At 34.6% G+C, this 15569-nt stretch overlaps 1 protein-coding gene across 4 annotated transcripts in view; it reads right to left on the bottom strand.

The window, feature by feature from the left end:
- RAP1GDS1 (Rap1 GTPase-GDP dissociation stimulator 1) overlaps window positions 1–15569 on the bottom strand; it is a 170579-nt gene that overhangs the window by 58951 nt on the left and 96059 nt on the right. For 3 of the 4 annotated variants that reach the window (XM_007184071.2, XM_007184070.2, XM_007184069.2), the window contains exon 5: window positions 2531–2677. The exons of the other annotated variant lie outside the window; for it this stretch is intronic. In XM_007184071.2, the coding sequence (XP_007184133.1) occupies window positions 2531–2677 (147 nt within the window). The remainder of the gene's footprint in view (window positions 1–2530; window positions 2678–15569) is intronic. 4 annotated transcript variants of the gene reach the window in all.

Genomic DNA, 15569 nt, shown 5'->3' with positions numbered 1-15569 from the left:
AGAGTAGTTAAGGAGGTATTTATCACTCAACTATTCTACTCAGAAACTAGCACAGGCTTGTGTACTGGAATTCAATAGTAAATACACATAAAAAGGAATTTCATTTATCAGTGCGAATAAAAAGCGCCTCCTGAGTTTCAAAAAGCTCTACTGCTTTTTGGCTCAGTGACTCATACAGATGGACAGGATCAATACCAAATGATCTTAAGTTAACCAAGAAGACCTAACATTAAGTTGGAAAGTCTTTCAACACATATTTTAAAGAAAAGAGTAAGTAAATAATTGATACAACAACAAAGATGCTTAATATTTATGCAAAACAAAAAAGGATATAATTTAAGTTAAAGAGCATTATGGAGAAAAAGAACCACTTCACAAACTATGATCCCCATGACAGACAAAAGTAAAAGGAAGCAGAGGAAAGATCGTTACAAGTCTGGCATTTGTTCCTTTAAAATACTAAAGATAAGTTTACTTCTATTTTATTTAATAAGTTTTGAAAGCTGCATTCAAATTGCAGCTTTTAGAATACTGGAACAAAAACACCACTGCTCGAATAATGTTCTGAGAAAAGTTAAAATAGCTTTCTAAAGTATCTAAGCTATTTCTTGGGAATACTTGCACACCAGGGGAAAAAAAAAACCTACCCTTACAAAAGAAATATATCACGCATTTAGACCGTGCACTCTGCGTGTTGCTAACATTACCTTCTCAGTACACCTCCCTACACAGTGTGACATCCTATTATAGAGATTCAATCACAATCTCCTTTGGATTAGACTGTGATGTTTTTGAAGACCACTTTGCCATCTGATAAGCTTTTGTACAGATTTTTGAAGAACTTCCTCAAAGGATAAACAACTAGTTTAGATGCATAACAAGCCTAATTCTTTTATATCCAAAGCTGCCATAATAACTTCACAACTAGTTTCTTTCACTTGTCTTTCTAAACCATTCTCCCACTTAGCTTTGTCCCACCTTCTCAGGTGTCCAAGCCTAAATGAAGCTGAAGAAAAAGGAAGTGACAAGAACAACTGGCCAATGATTTCTTAATGCAGTTCAGATACCTGTGTATTTTGGTCAAATTTCAATTATTTAGGAACTGACTGTTCATTTTGTAGATTACCCAGATAGATGAATTCTCCTGTTCATATTTAGGACATTTTCTCTTCAAAAATTATTCCACCAGAGGGTAAGAAAAATAGAGGTTACTGACCCTATAAAGACTACATTTGTTATTAGCTCAAGTTTAACAGGCAAGCCATTTGATGAATAAGAGCTATTTTTTATTATTATAATGGATAACTTTAATTCATAAGTTTAAAACTGGTGTTTCTTGGAAAGGATGTGACCTGAGGACACATTCTGTTTAGCTTGTACAGTGCTAAAGAAGCAAATGTAATCCACCATTTAAAAAACAGATGTTACATGAAAAGTTAAATTTCTAGCTTCCTCTTCCCACCAGATGAAAAGATTTGGCAGTATGTTTCCAAACTGCCCACACAGAAGCAACTGGCTAGAGGAGAGTAGTAGCTCTCCCCTTTCAATGGGACAGGGCTCAGTCCCCACCATTTGCTGTTGTCACTAACACCAAGGTCAAATGTCAGTAGCCATTTGTCATCAATGTTTACCTTTTATTTTTTTTTTAATTACTGAGAATATTTCTTTGGACTCATGAAGAAATAAAAAATATACCTAAAGGGCCATGTGTTTCTAGGACACATGAAAGAATACTATTACATGTTCAATATACAAGTAAAATTGGTCTCTGCCAGAGACTACAACTTAAAATACCATGATGAAATAAGCCACAGAAAGACCTTATTTGTATTAATTCTAGGAACCTACCAGAATTTGAGCGTTTTACCATGCAGTAATTCATAGACTAGATAGATGAATTTTTTGTGACATTTAAAAGTACAATGAAGCCTTCGTTTCACTGTTCTTATGTTCATTCAATTAACAACCATATAGGCTATCTGAAAATTGACATTATTTGTTGCTGGGTTCTAAGAATGTTTTACAGTGAAAAGAAACTTCTGTTTACAAGTATTTATTAAATTTCTAAAATCAAATATCTGAACTTTATTTTTCTAAGGCCAGATTTCATTAAAAGTTTTTTTATTGTTATAAGTAAATCCAGTATCTAGAGAAAATAATTCTATTTATATAGCCAGTGTTTATGTTTTAAAGCTGCTCCTGGTATTAATATAAAGTAATAAACATGAAGGTATTTTAACATTGTATATTTTTTAAATGTTCATAGCAAAAAATCTTAAACCATACCATTATGTTGTTTCTTGTTTTTGGTATTGATTAACATGGACAACCCTTCAACAATTAGTCCCATTTAGTAAATTTGACCATTTTGTATTTTTAAACATTGTTATTTAATGTTGACTAATTACTAATTTTATATGCTACTTATGAATGCTTTGTTCATAATTTTTCTAAATAGTTTTGGTTTATACTACAGTAATGATTTTTAATTTTTCCCCCACAGATAAAGCAAGTTTTCAATTTTGTTTACCATTCTCATTGCTATAGTTCATCAGCATGCCACAAAAGACAGTCAAGAGCTTCTCATTGGCGGGATCTGTTTTACTGCACAGTGACCTTAAATGGTCAATTACAATCTGTGCACCACCTGCTTGGTCAACTGCACTTCTGCCCTCATCTGTAAAACAAAGAGTCAAATTAAAAAGAAAAGAAAAAAGAAAGGTACCTTACAATTTCAAATATAAAACATAACAGTTATTCCTTATTTAGTAAGTATTAAATAAACCTAAGTAGGGCATTAAATATGACTTTTTGGAAAACAAAACAAATAAACATGGAAATGGGGGTGGGATGGGGAAAAGAGACAATCACTTTTTAGGAGAAAAATGATTATTCTCATTGGTATCATATAGGAACTTAAAGAACTTCTGTGGGTCCTAAGATTTTATGACTATGACATGTGAAATATTTTGCCTCCTCTTTCACAGATGACAACTGTGTAAGAGAAAAAAATAGGAACTAATATTCCATTGGAATATTTTTTTTTTCTCAGCTTGGAAACCACTAAATGTATCTTTCTATCAGTGGTTTCAAAGTCAGTTATTACCAAAGATAACCATCTGCCACACAGTATAATTTTAGATTACAGTATGTAATTCCTAAAGATTAGTACTAGGGTCTTTTACTGGCAATTTCAATAGTACATAAGCATGTTCCCTTTTTCAATTCTTAGTAGTTTGTGTTTCATTTTTCCTTATTCTCTCCATTCACGAGCACACCAATACACTTCAACATTACAACCAGTGGTCAAATGGTCAGACATACCTTCTATTATATGTACACCTACATTACATAGAACAGATGTCATTTAATTGTTGGAACATATAAACTGCTTTAAAATACTTTCTAACCCTTGAACATAGAATTGGAAAGAGATGAAAGAAAGACTATGTCTTTCTAAATCTGACTTCCTTATATAAAATATGATAGACTCTAGAACAGTGCTATCCAATAAAAATATGAGAGCCGCAAATGTGAGCTACCTACCTAATTTAAATTTACTAGTAGCCACATTAAAAACATAAAAAGTGAAAAATTAGTTTTAGTAATATATTTTACTCAATCCAATATATCTAAAATACTGATCACTCCAATACACAATCAATATACAAATTATTAATGAAATATTTTACATCTCTGCTTTGTGATAAATCTTTGAAATCCAAGTGTATTTTATATTTTACACTTACAGTTGCATGTCAATTCAGACTAGCCACATTTCAATTGCTCAAGAGTCAAAATGCCTAGTGGCTGCTATACTGGATCTTGCAGCTATAGAAGCACAACAAAAGGATCAGTAAAAGAAATGGCTCACAAAGGACTTACAGCTATGAAATTAGTTAGTAAATGAAAGATTTTCATTTTCCTAATAAAAGAACTGAAACTAAGGTCATATCTTTATAACTGCTGCTGAACCATATTAGAAAATGAGACAATACATATCATTTCCTGTGGTAGAAATACACACACACAACTTATATAGCAGGGCTTCATAAATACTAGCTTCATAATTTTGCAAAATTTTAAGGAAATCCATACTAAAATGAAACAAAACAGTTTTGTTCACTTAAGTTTTGTGCCACGTCCACTTGGCTTTATTCTATGATTATACAGATGCAGAAGAGGACCCTATGCTAATTAGCTAATAAGATCACAGAAAATTCTTAAGTGCCAAGATAGCTAGTCACATGAGCCAGCCAAGTACATTGGTCATATCTCATTTAGAAATCTAATTTCTAAAGTTTTCTTTTCCAATAACATAAATGTAAATTATCTAAATTTAGGCAATTTGTATGTGGATCATGTCAGAAAAAACTAAATATTAGGATGACAAATCTAAAGGTTCAGACCTTCAACACTATGCATATACAATATATATCCCATCCCTAAATTACAAAGCTCAAATAGTTTTTAATTCTAACTGTTGAGTAAATATGGGCTTTCAAAATATAAATCGTATATGCTTAGAAAGCTAAGCTGGCTTCCTATCAACACTGAGGTATTCAATATTCAAAACATTAAATAATTCAATAAATTTTAATAAAATTTATTCAACAAATTTGTTCATCAAATTTAATAATGCAATAAATAAGAACATAACTACAATTAAAAGGCAAATTACCTACTTGTGTTTCAGAACCACAGTATTTCACTTCCCTTTCTTTGCTTCCTTCTTCGTTCCCTTCCTCCCTCCCTGCCCTGTTTGGACTACAAGATAGCTATGTGTTATCAAGAGTTGGCTGAAGAGCATAAGCTCAATTTCTACATTAGAAATTATTGATACATTATTACCAAATTTGAGAAGAAAAGCAAAGCACATATAATAGAAGATATCTGAGTCAAAGAGAATTTTATTAAAATATTTTAAAGAATCTGAAGATGCAAAGAAATAAATAATAATGCTTTTTTTAATTGGAGTATAGTTGCTTTACAGTGTTGTGTTAATTTATACTGTACAGCAAAGTGAATCAGCTATATGTATACATATATCCCTTTTTTTGGATTTCCTTCTCATTTAGGTCACAGAGCATTGAGTAGAGTTCCCTGTGCTATAATGCTGTGTTCTTTTACTCTACCAAAACCAGTAAGTTTTTAAAGGCATCTTACAAATTATTTAAAATACATATTAGAACATCTGTCATCACACAAGTCCATAATAAACTGTTTCCGCAGTAAAGGTAGTCCTATAGTTTTATGTTATGATATTAAAATGAGTATTATTATTGTTCACTTAAAAATAATTTCCAAAAGGTTCCTTATCCTAAACTTTCATATCCCCGAATGTAGGCTCACTTTTAACTCTTCTGATAATAAGTGACTTCTAATTTGTGAAGCATCCTGAGCTGTCACTTCTAGAAATATAATTTACATTTTTATTTTCCAAAATTATGAGGTATCCAACCACTGGAGAAAGTGCAGCCCACCAATTCTTTAAGCCCTGCTACATTCTTTAATGATGACCTGTCACACAAAGTAGCTTCCAGCATAAATATGATCTTTCTTCACACTAGGTAAGAGCAGGGCTTTAAATCTAATGAGATACTGCACTTTAAATCTAACAGGTGGTATTACTCTTCAGTAGTCAAAAAGATATTCAGTAGCCAAAAGCAGGAAGCAATAAAATTTGTATGTCATGTTTATTATGCCTCACAAATGAGAAAAAAATGTGAACAAGCTGGTATTCCATTACCAAGTACAAGTTATACGCTAAGGCTGAGGAAAGGACCTAAAAACAACCTCTGAATACAACTATCTGATGGGTTATAGTATATCCTACATTCAGATTTGCTTGTATCTTTCCCCAAATGCCTAGTACACAGCAGGCACTCAATATTTATGGAATGGATGGGGCCTTAGGGTAGATTTTGGTAAAGTATGATTCACCTTGGGGATGAGAGAGAGAGAGAGAGAGGGAGAGGTGAGAATGAAAATCATCTACTTCTTTTTTAATGTTTAAACCACCACAATATGGTTTGGCTTTGCTTTTTTTGAACTTTATTTGAATGAAATCATGTTGTATTCATTCTTTTTGTGCCTTCTTACACTCAACAGTATGTTTATGAAATTCATCCACTCTGTTATATGCTTCTTTGCTGTACAATATTCATTGTATGAACACATAGTAATTATTTGTCTATTCTTTTGCTGATTATTACCTGGGTTGTTTTTAGGTTTGGGCTATTATTTATAATACCCAGGTGGTATTGTTGGTTCATAGAATCTGCACAGCTTCCACTTTTTTAGATAATGACAAACAGCCTTCCAAAGCCAGTGTACATTCCCTCCAGCAGTGTGTGAGTTCCTGCTGCTTCACTCCTTCACTACCACTGGCATTCTATTTGATTTTTAAATCTGATGGGTGAGGTTGAACCTATTGCAGAATATACAGGAGCAGGTCTTTGCTGACAGTTTCCTTTTCTGTACATTCAATAAGACAGTTAATTTAGTTCAAGAGTATGTAGCATGTACATGGGGAAAAAAACAGTTCACATTGAGGGAGGGAGAAAAAGAGAGAGATAAATGGATGCATACATGTTAGAATTTGAAAGAAAAAAATGGAAAGAGAGCCAAGTAGCTACTAGAAGCTGACTATCAAGCCTGTGTAATAATATGACTGGATAAGCACAATTCTGGAACTTTTTTATACTCTTGCTTATAGAAAAGCTTTACAATAATATCAGCAAATACACTGTTTTTTTTTTTTTTATCATTTCAATAATCACCAGCTTTCTGAAAGGAGAATTTAGAAGGCTTAAATCTTTGAAAAGACTAAGGAGGAAGACTGGGGAAGCAGCACAGTGTTGGATGTCAAAGTGGCTGATAATTTGCAATAGCAAATTTTATCTATAATTAATTTTTAAAAATAATTTATTTTTATAATCTAAAAGTCTATGTTTTCCATGCTACCTTCCACTTTTATGGTTTAAACATCACTTTTTTTCATATTCTCAGAAATTCTCAGTACCATAATTCTATTTTAAACAAATTATGCCTACATACATATCTGATGTTTTCCTCCCACCCTCTACTTATTTGTATAATAACAAGATCTTCATTCCTTATGCATTCATCTGCTCAAACTACTTATTTCCCACCAGAAGTAATAATCCTCTGTGACATCAGGAGTGGTTGCTGTGGTGATGATTATGATGCAGCACCGCAGAAAATTATGACTACACAAGAGAAATAAACTACAGGAGCTGATCATACTAATAAGCTTTCATCTACATTTTGTCAAAAATTAATATTGAAAAGCACGAGAAATGTATGTGTTGTGGAGATACTACTGAATAAATTATCTTTTGTGTTTTCAAAGAAGTTTTAGCAATTAAAGAGTTCACTTTTAACATGTTACACTGTCATGGATTTGTGCACTGCCTCACTCACTCTGTTTTCTATAAAAGCATCCTGCACAAATGCTCTGTGTTAATTAACAATGCTGGCTGTGCACCGGCTGCACACGCACATTATAGTAAGTGCTAGAGATCTGGCATAATTAAAGATGATACGGCGCATAAAGCTAACAAGGGCTCTTTCGGGTTACTGATGGCCAAAATGAAAGCTAAGGCTCTGAACACAGAGATAAAAATGACTGTTCTTGTACATGTATTTTAGAGATAATACTATTGGAAGTGAATTAAGAAGATAAATTATAAAGTACATTTTGTTTTTCTTATATCTCAACTCAGACTTTGCTTAAAGAAATTGTGATGATTAAATATCAGCCTTCTGAACTAAAACTTGGGAAATCTGAATTCCAATTCAACGTGCCCTCATTAAACACTAAAAAAGGTATATTGAAATACCTTTACCATTTAGTTCAGCAAGACAGTAGCACTGTCTTGGTGTCAACTGTGAATCTTTTTTAAAGATTCATTTCTGACTAGTTCTTGGGTATCTTTCCCCCCAAAATCTTTTTAGTGTATCCCTGAACTTAACAAATATTAAGACCCACCTACATTAAACAATAGCTGTCCAAAATGCAGGCTAAACAGAGAGAAGATGATAGGCAAGATCTATTTCACATATAATTGGTTAAGAGATTAAAGAGGCATAGTACAATAACACAATTTTCATATCCATATCAAAACTCATGGAGAGTCACACATCCATTCATTGAGATCCACGTTGAGAGTGAGAAATTTCCAAATCTCTGAGAAAATGTGCTTTAACTAACAATATTAGAACCACAGTAAAGATTGAACAAATTACACAATCTTTTCTTTAACTCTGTAAAACTTATATGCCTCACAAACAAGGACAAACCCTTAAACTATGCTGCACATCTTTTCACACATCCCTGTCACATTATCCATGATGAGCCATCCAAACAGTCACAACTTTTACAAGTCCCTCCCTTTCCCAACTTCTGCATTCTTAACAGAAACCATGCTTCCTACTTTCACAGACAGAAAAGAGAAGACATCAGATACAATCTTTCCCACTTTTTCACCCTCTCCACTATTAGACCTACGATGATATGCAACTTTTCCCAATCACTTTCAGTATCTCATACTGTAATTAAAGTTCAGTTATAGCTATTTAAGGGTAAAGAAGATTTATTTCCAACAGGAAGTAAGACTTCCCTCTTTAAATAAAGTTGTAGACATGTCATAAACTGAGGACCTGAATGGAAAGAACATTTAATGATGAAGTCCTTGGACTAGTCCTGGTTGTTGGAGTAGAAATTAGAATTTTTTTGTTACCTAAAATTTGAAATGTTAAAATTAAGAATTTCAATAAGGCAAAATAGAAGTGTTTAATATTTTCAAAAACTGAGGTAATCACTCACTTAGTGATTATCACTGAGGTAATGACTTATAAAATAACTATAATAAGGTCTTTAAATTTGGGGTTTTGTTAAGTTTGACCATAAGAAAGCCTCTTAACCTCTGTTGATGTCAGTTTCCTAATCTGGAAAAGGGGGGAAAGCAAGAGTAGAAGATGGTCAGACTTCTTTTTAGCTTTGACATTCTCTTATTCATTTCAATTTCTACTTCTATTTCTACTGTGTCCATGTGTGCACACAGGAAATACTTAACGTATGCTGTGTAAGGTTTTTTAACGTGTTAAATTCTGCTATTTTAGCTTTCCAATCATTAATCATTATAATTAATGTACTTATTTAAATTTTTCCCAAGTAAATATTACTAGACACTATAAAGACCATGGCAAATAAATCAGAAATTCGTTTTACAAGCTAAGCTAGAAAGCTGAGCTCTGAAAAATTATACTGTCTAGAAGTAACAATAATTTTTGATGTGCTTTTTCTTAGTGAACAAAAAAGTGATTCAGAATAGGTGCTTAAAGTCAAAACAATTATAACTTAAGACCTTACTAGTATCGGTTTGGAAAAAGTGATAACATTATAAAGATGCCATTTATTTTAATAACATAACATTTATTTTAATCACATTCCTCATGTCTTTCCTTCAGACTCTACTACTATGCCACTTTTAAACCTCTAAGAACAAATACTTTGTTATAACAGAATTTGAAAATGTATAATATATACTAAACAAGGATTTTAATACAACAGGCAACATAAATTAGACTCATATTAAATGCAGGGACACAAATACTATTCTGAGACTTTTTAGTCAATACTAAACTATAACTGAGATTAGAATCCTAGATTTTAAACTTCAAAGAGCCCATTAAGAGCCCTTTCATTTTCAGTGAATGCCAGCCACGTGTTACGAAACTCAGATGTCTTAGATAACTAAATGAAAAATATTACTGAAAATCCCCAAACTATCACATTACTCAGTTGAGAAAATGACTGAATTTCTAAAGTTTGCCAGAATTCTGTATGAATAATGCTCCAAATAAGGAGTTAAATAGGATAAAGTTTGTAAATATTTTCATTGAAATGTGATTTAAAAAATGTTAGTCGCTATCTTTAAATTTACCTGAACTGAAAAGGAATCAAATATCAAATTTCTTCTTATAAACTTAAAACACAAATTTATGACACACAGATTTACTCATGAGCATATGCTTAGCATGCCATTTAGGTTCAGTAGTTTAATATCTTTATCTGAGATAAGGCTACTGATAAAGGAGTCTGCTTTTGAGACACTGACATTATTCCTGCTTATTATGGGTTGAACTGTGTCTCCCAAAAATATATGTGCAAGTCCTAACTCCCAGTACCTCAGACTTTATTTGGAAACAGGGTCAATGAAGAGAGGTTAGTTAAGATGAGGTCATACTGTAGTAGGGTGGGTCTCCAATCCAATATGACTGGTATTCTTATAAGAAGAAGAGAGAGATGCAGAGAGGAGAATGCCATATGAAGACATGAAAACACAAATGGAGAAGACAGCCATGTGAAGACAACAGAAGAGACTGGAGTTTGCTGTCACAAGCCAAGGAACTCCAGATGCCACCAGAAGCTAGGAAGAAGCAAAAAAAAAAAAAAAAAAAAAAGCCCTCCTTGCCTACAGGTTTAAAGGGAGCATGGTCCTGCATGACACCTTGATGTTGAAGTTACAGCCTCCACAGCTGTAAAATAATAAATTTCTGTTGTTTTAAGCCACCAGTTTGTGGAACTTCATTACAGCATCCCCAGGAAACTAATACACTTCTCTATATAAACAATATGAAGTATTCAAGCTTCATATTAAAAAAAGAATATCTGACATTAAGTAAGCCTTTACTATATATTCAGATTTTATACATCTCACAGAAACTACAGTTTTCAGATTACTAACAATAATATTTCTCAAGTATAATTAATCCAAGACTTTATTCAATCAATAATACAGGACATTATTTAATCAATTAATATAGGGCTTGAATTATTTACTTACCTATTTATTTAATCACATGTAGCAACTGTGATATGGGTACAATCAATGGAAAATCACAGCTTCTTTCCTCACTACTTAATCTACTTTGAATTTCTTTCTACTTAGAACCAAAATGTTTAGAAATGGGTTTTGCTTCATAGATAAATAGTAACAGTGATGGCTGTTCAGCATGGTGCTTATCAATAATAGCCTACTGTTGGGAGAAGAACAAGAGTATGGAGAGACTCTCTCTGTGGAACAGGCAGGCATGAATGGCTGAAGTCTGAAGAGAGAGCAGGAACACTAAAAAAATTCCTCTAGTACCCCGAGTCTAAGCACAAGGTAGGAACAGCCAACTACTAAAGTTCTGAAAACTACTGCACTGAAGTAAAGTTAGCAACAGCAAAACGTGAACCCAGCTCAACTTCTGACTAGACTGGCTGGTCCTCCACCCCATACTAACTGCCTGAAATAAAAGGAAGTGTGCTACTTCCAGAGATTAAATATTGTTAATTTCAGTCTCTAGTGTTTTTCTACACATAATGTCCATCATTCATTACAAAATTAAGAGATATATTTTAAAAAGGAAGGAAAAAATAATTCACTGTCAAGAGATAAATCTATCATCAGAATGAGACTCATAGGTGACCAAGATGTTAGAACTATCAGATAGGGACTTTAAAATAATCATGATTAATATATTAAAGGATTTAGTAGAAAAGGTGAATATCCATGAACAGATGTGGAATTTTGTAGAGAAACAGAAATTATAAGAGTTAAATGAAGATGTTAGAAATGAAAAACATTATCAAAGATAAAGAATTATTTCAAAAGGTTGAGCAGTAGACTCAACGAAATAAAGGAAAGACTCAGTGAACTTGTAGATCAATAGAAATAAAAATTAAAACACAAAGAGACAAAAAAGAGTGGGGGAAACCCCAAAGCACGTACAAGCTGAAAGAAAATAGCAAAGGGTTTATCATAAGTATAACTGGAATCCCAGAAGGAGAAAAGATTGAGAACATGGTAGAAGAAACATTTAAACAGTTAACAGCTGAAAAATTTCCAAAAATAATGAAAGATATTATGCCACAAATCTGTGAACTTTAGGGACCCTCTTCCTCCCCAGCAAAGAAAACAAAACAAAAATACACACCAAATAGCCAAGCTGCTGAAAAATCAAAGAAAAAGAGAATCTTTGAAGGCAGCCAGAGGGAACAAATAGAAATATTTATATTTGGAATAGCAAAAATAATACAGCAGACTTCTTATCCAAAACTATGCAAGCTAAAAAACAATGGAATAACGTCTGTGAAGTACTGAAAGAAAAAAAAACCTGTTAACAAAACAGATTTTCAGGCAGAAGGTGTACAATACTAGACAAAAATTTGAATATATCCAAAGAAACAAGGAACACTAAAAATGATAAAAATCAAAGTAAATATAAAAAATTTTCCCCTGTTTTTAAAAATACCTGTCAAGAGAGATTGGTTCAAGATGGCAGATTAGAAAGATCTGCGCGCACTCCCTCTTGCGAGAGCACTGGAATCACAACTAACTGCTGAACAATCATCAAAAGGAAGACACTGGAACTCACCAAAAAAGATACCCCACACCCAAAGACAAAGGAGAAGCTGCAACAACACAGTAGGAGGGGCTCAATCACAATAAAATCAAATCCCATAACCACTGGGTGAGTGACTCACAAACTGGAGAACAATTATACAACAGAAGTCCACCTACTGGAGGGAAGGTTCTGAGCCCCACGCCAGGCTTACCAACCAGGGGGTCCGGGAATGGGAGAAGAAATTCCCAGAGAATCAGACTTCGAAGGCTAGCAGGATTTGATTGCAGGACTTCAACAGGACTAGGGGAAACAGAGACTCTACTCTTAGGAGGCACACACAAAGTAGTGTGTGCATCAGGACCCAGGGGGAAGGAGCAGTGACCCCATAGAAGACTGAATCAGACGTACCTGCTAGTGTTGGAGGCTCTCCTGCAGAGGTGAGGGGTGGCTGTGGCTCACTGCAGGGACAAGGACACTGGCAGCAGAAGTTCTGGGAAGTACCCCTTGGCATCAACCCTCCAGAAGTCTGCCATTACCCCACCAAAGAGCCTGTAGGCTCCAGTGCTGGGTCGCCTCAGGCCAAACAACCAACAGGAAGGAAACTCAACGCCACCCATTAGGAGACAAGCGGATTAATGTTTTACTGAGCTCTGCACACCAGAACAACACCCAGCTCTACCCACCACCAGTCCCTCCCAACAGGAAACTTTCAAAAGACTCTTAGATAGCCTGATCCACCAGAGGGCAGACAGCAGATGCACAAAGAACTACAATCCTGCAGTCTGTGGAACAAAAACCACATTCACAGAGAGACAGACAAAATGAAAACGCAGAGGACTATGTACCAGATAAGGGAACAAGATAAAACCCCAGAAAAACAAGTAAATAAAGTGGAGATAGGCAACCTTCCAGAAAAAGAATTCAGAATAATGATAGTGAAGATGATCCAGGACCTTGGAAAAAGAAAGGAGGCAAAGATCAAGAAGATGCAAGAAATGTTTAATAAAGACCTAGAAGAATTAAAGAAAAGACAAACAGAGATGAAAAATACAGTAACTGAAATGAAAAATACACTAGAAGGAATCAATAGCAGAATAACTGAGGCAGAACAACGGATAAGTGACCTGGAAGACAGAATGGTGGAATTCACTGCAGCAGAACAGAATAAAGAAAAAAGAATGAAAAGAAATGAAGACAGCCTAAGAGACCTCTGGGACAACATTAAACGCAACAACAGTCGCATAATAGGGTTCCCAGAAGAAGAGAGAAAGGACCCGAGAAAATATTTGAAGAGATTATAGTTGAAAACTTCCCTAACATGGGAAAGGAAATAGCCACCCAGGTCCAGGAAGCACAGAGAGTCCCAGGCAGGATAAACCCTAGGAGAAACACGCGAAGACACACAGTAATCAAACTGACAAAAATTAAAGTCAAAGAAAAATTATTAAAAGCAACAAGAGAAAAAGGACACATAACATACAAGGGAACTACAATAAGCTTAACAGCTGATTTCTCAGCAGAAACTCTACAGGCCAGAAGGGAGTGGCACGATATATTTATTTATTTGTAACATCTTTTTGGGAATATAATTGCTATACGATAGTGTGTTAGTTTCTGCTTTATAACAAACTGAATCAGCTATACATATACATATATCCCCATGTCTGTTCCCCCTTACATCTCCCTCCCTCCCACCCTCCCTATACCACTACTCTAGGTGGTCATAAAGCACAGAGCTGATCTCCCTGTGCTATGCGGCTGCTTCCCACTAGCTACCTGTTTTACATTTGCTAGTGTATATATGTCCTTGCCAATCTCTCACTTTGTCCCAGCTTACACTTGCCCCTCCTCGTCTCCTCAAGGCCATACTCTACGTCTGCATCTTTATTCCCGTCCTGCCCCAAGGTTCTTCATAACCATATATATTTTTTCAGATTCCATATATATGTGATTGCATACAGCATTGTTTTTCTCCTTCTGACTTAATTCACTCTGTATGACAGAACATAGGTCCATCTACCTAACTACAAATAACTCAGTTTTGTTTCTTTTTATGGCTAAGTAATATTCCATTGCATATATGTGCCACATCTTCTTTATCCATTCATCTGTCGATGGACACTTCGGTTGCTTCCATGTCCTGGGTATTGTAAATAGAGCTGCAAAGAACATTGTGGTACATGACTCTTTTTGACTTATGGTTTTCTCTGGGTGTATGCCCAGGAGCGGGATTGATGGGTCATATGGTAATTCTATTTTTAGTTTATTAAGGAACCTCCATACTGTTCTCCATAGTGGCTGTATCAATTTACATTCCCACCAACAGTGCAAGAGGGTTCCCTTTTCTCCACACCTTCTCCAGCATTTATTGTTTGTAGATTTTTTTGATGATGCCCATTTTGACTGGTGTGAGATGATATCTCATTGTAGTTTTGATTTGCATTTCCCTAATGATTAATGACGTTGAGCATTTTTTCATGTGTTTTGTTGGCAATCTGTAAATCTTCTTTGGAGAAATATCTATTTAGGTCTTCTGCCCATTTTTGGATTCGGTTGTTTGTTTTTTTGATATTGAGCTGCATGAACTGCTTGTGAATTTTAGAGATTAATCCTTTGTCAGTTGCTTCATTTGCAAAAATTTTCTCCCATTCTGAGGGTTGTCTTTTCCTCTTGCTTACAGTTTCCTTTGTTGTGCAAAAGCTTTGAAGCTTTGAAGTTTCATTAGGTCCCATTTATTTTTGTTTTTATTTCCACTTCTCTAGGAGGTGGGTCAAAAAGGATCTTGCTCTGATTTATGTCATACAGTGTTCTGCCTATGTTTTCCTCTAAGAGTTTTAGAGTGTCTGGCCTTACATTTAAGTCTTTAATCCATTTTGAGTTTACTTTTTTGTATGGCATTAGGGAGTGTGCTAATTTCATTCTTTTACATGTAGCTGTCCAGTTTTCCCAGCACCACTTATTGAAGAGACTGTCTTTTCTCCATTGTATAGTCTTGCCTCCTTTATCAAAAATAAGTTGACCGGGCTTCCCTGGTGGCGCAGTGGTTGAGAGGCTGCCTGCGAATGCAGGGGACACGGGTTCGAGCCCTGTTCTGGGAAGATTCCCACATGCCGCGGAGCAATTAAGCCCGTGAGCCACAACTACTGAGC

This window comes from Balaenoptera acutorostrata, chromosome 5 (assembly GCF_949987535.1).
Source record: "Balaenoptera acutorostrata chromosome 5, mBalAcu1.1, whole genome shotgun sequence".
Lineage (NCBI taxonomy): Eukaryota > Metazoa > Chordata > Mammalia > Artiodactyla > Balaenopteridae > Balaenoptera > Balaenoptera acutorostrata.
The sequence above is the reverse complement of the archived record's forward strand: the minus strand, read 5'-3'. Positions and strand labels throughout refer to the sequence as shown.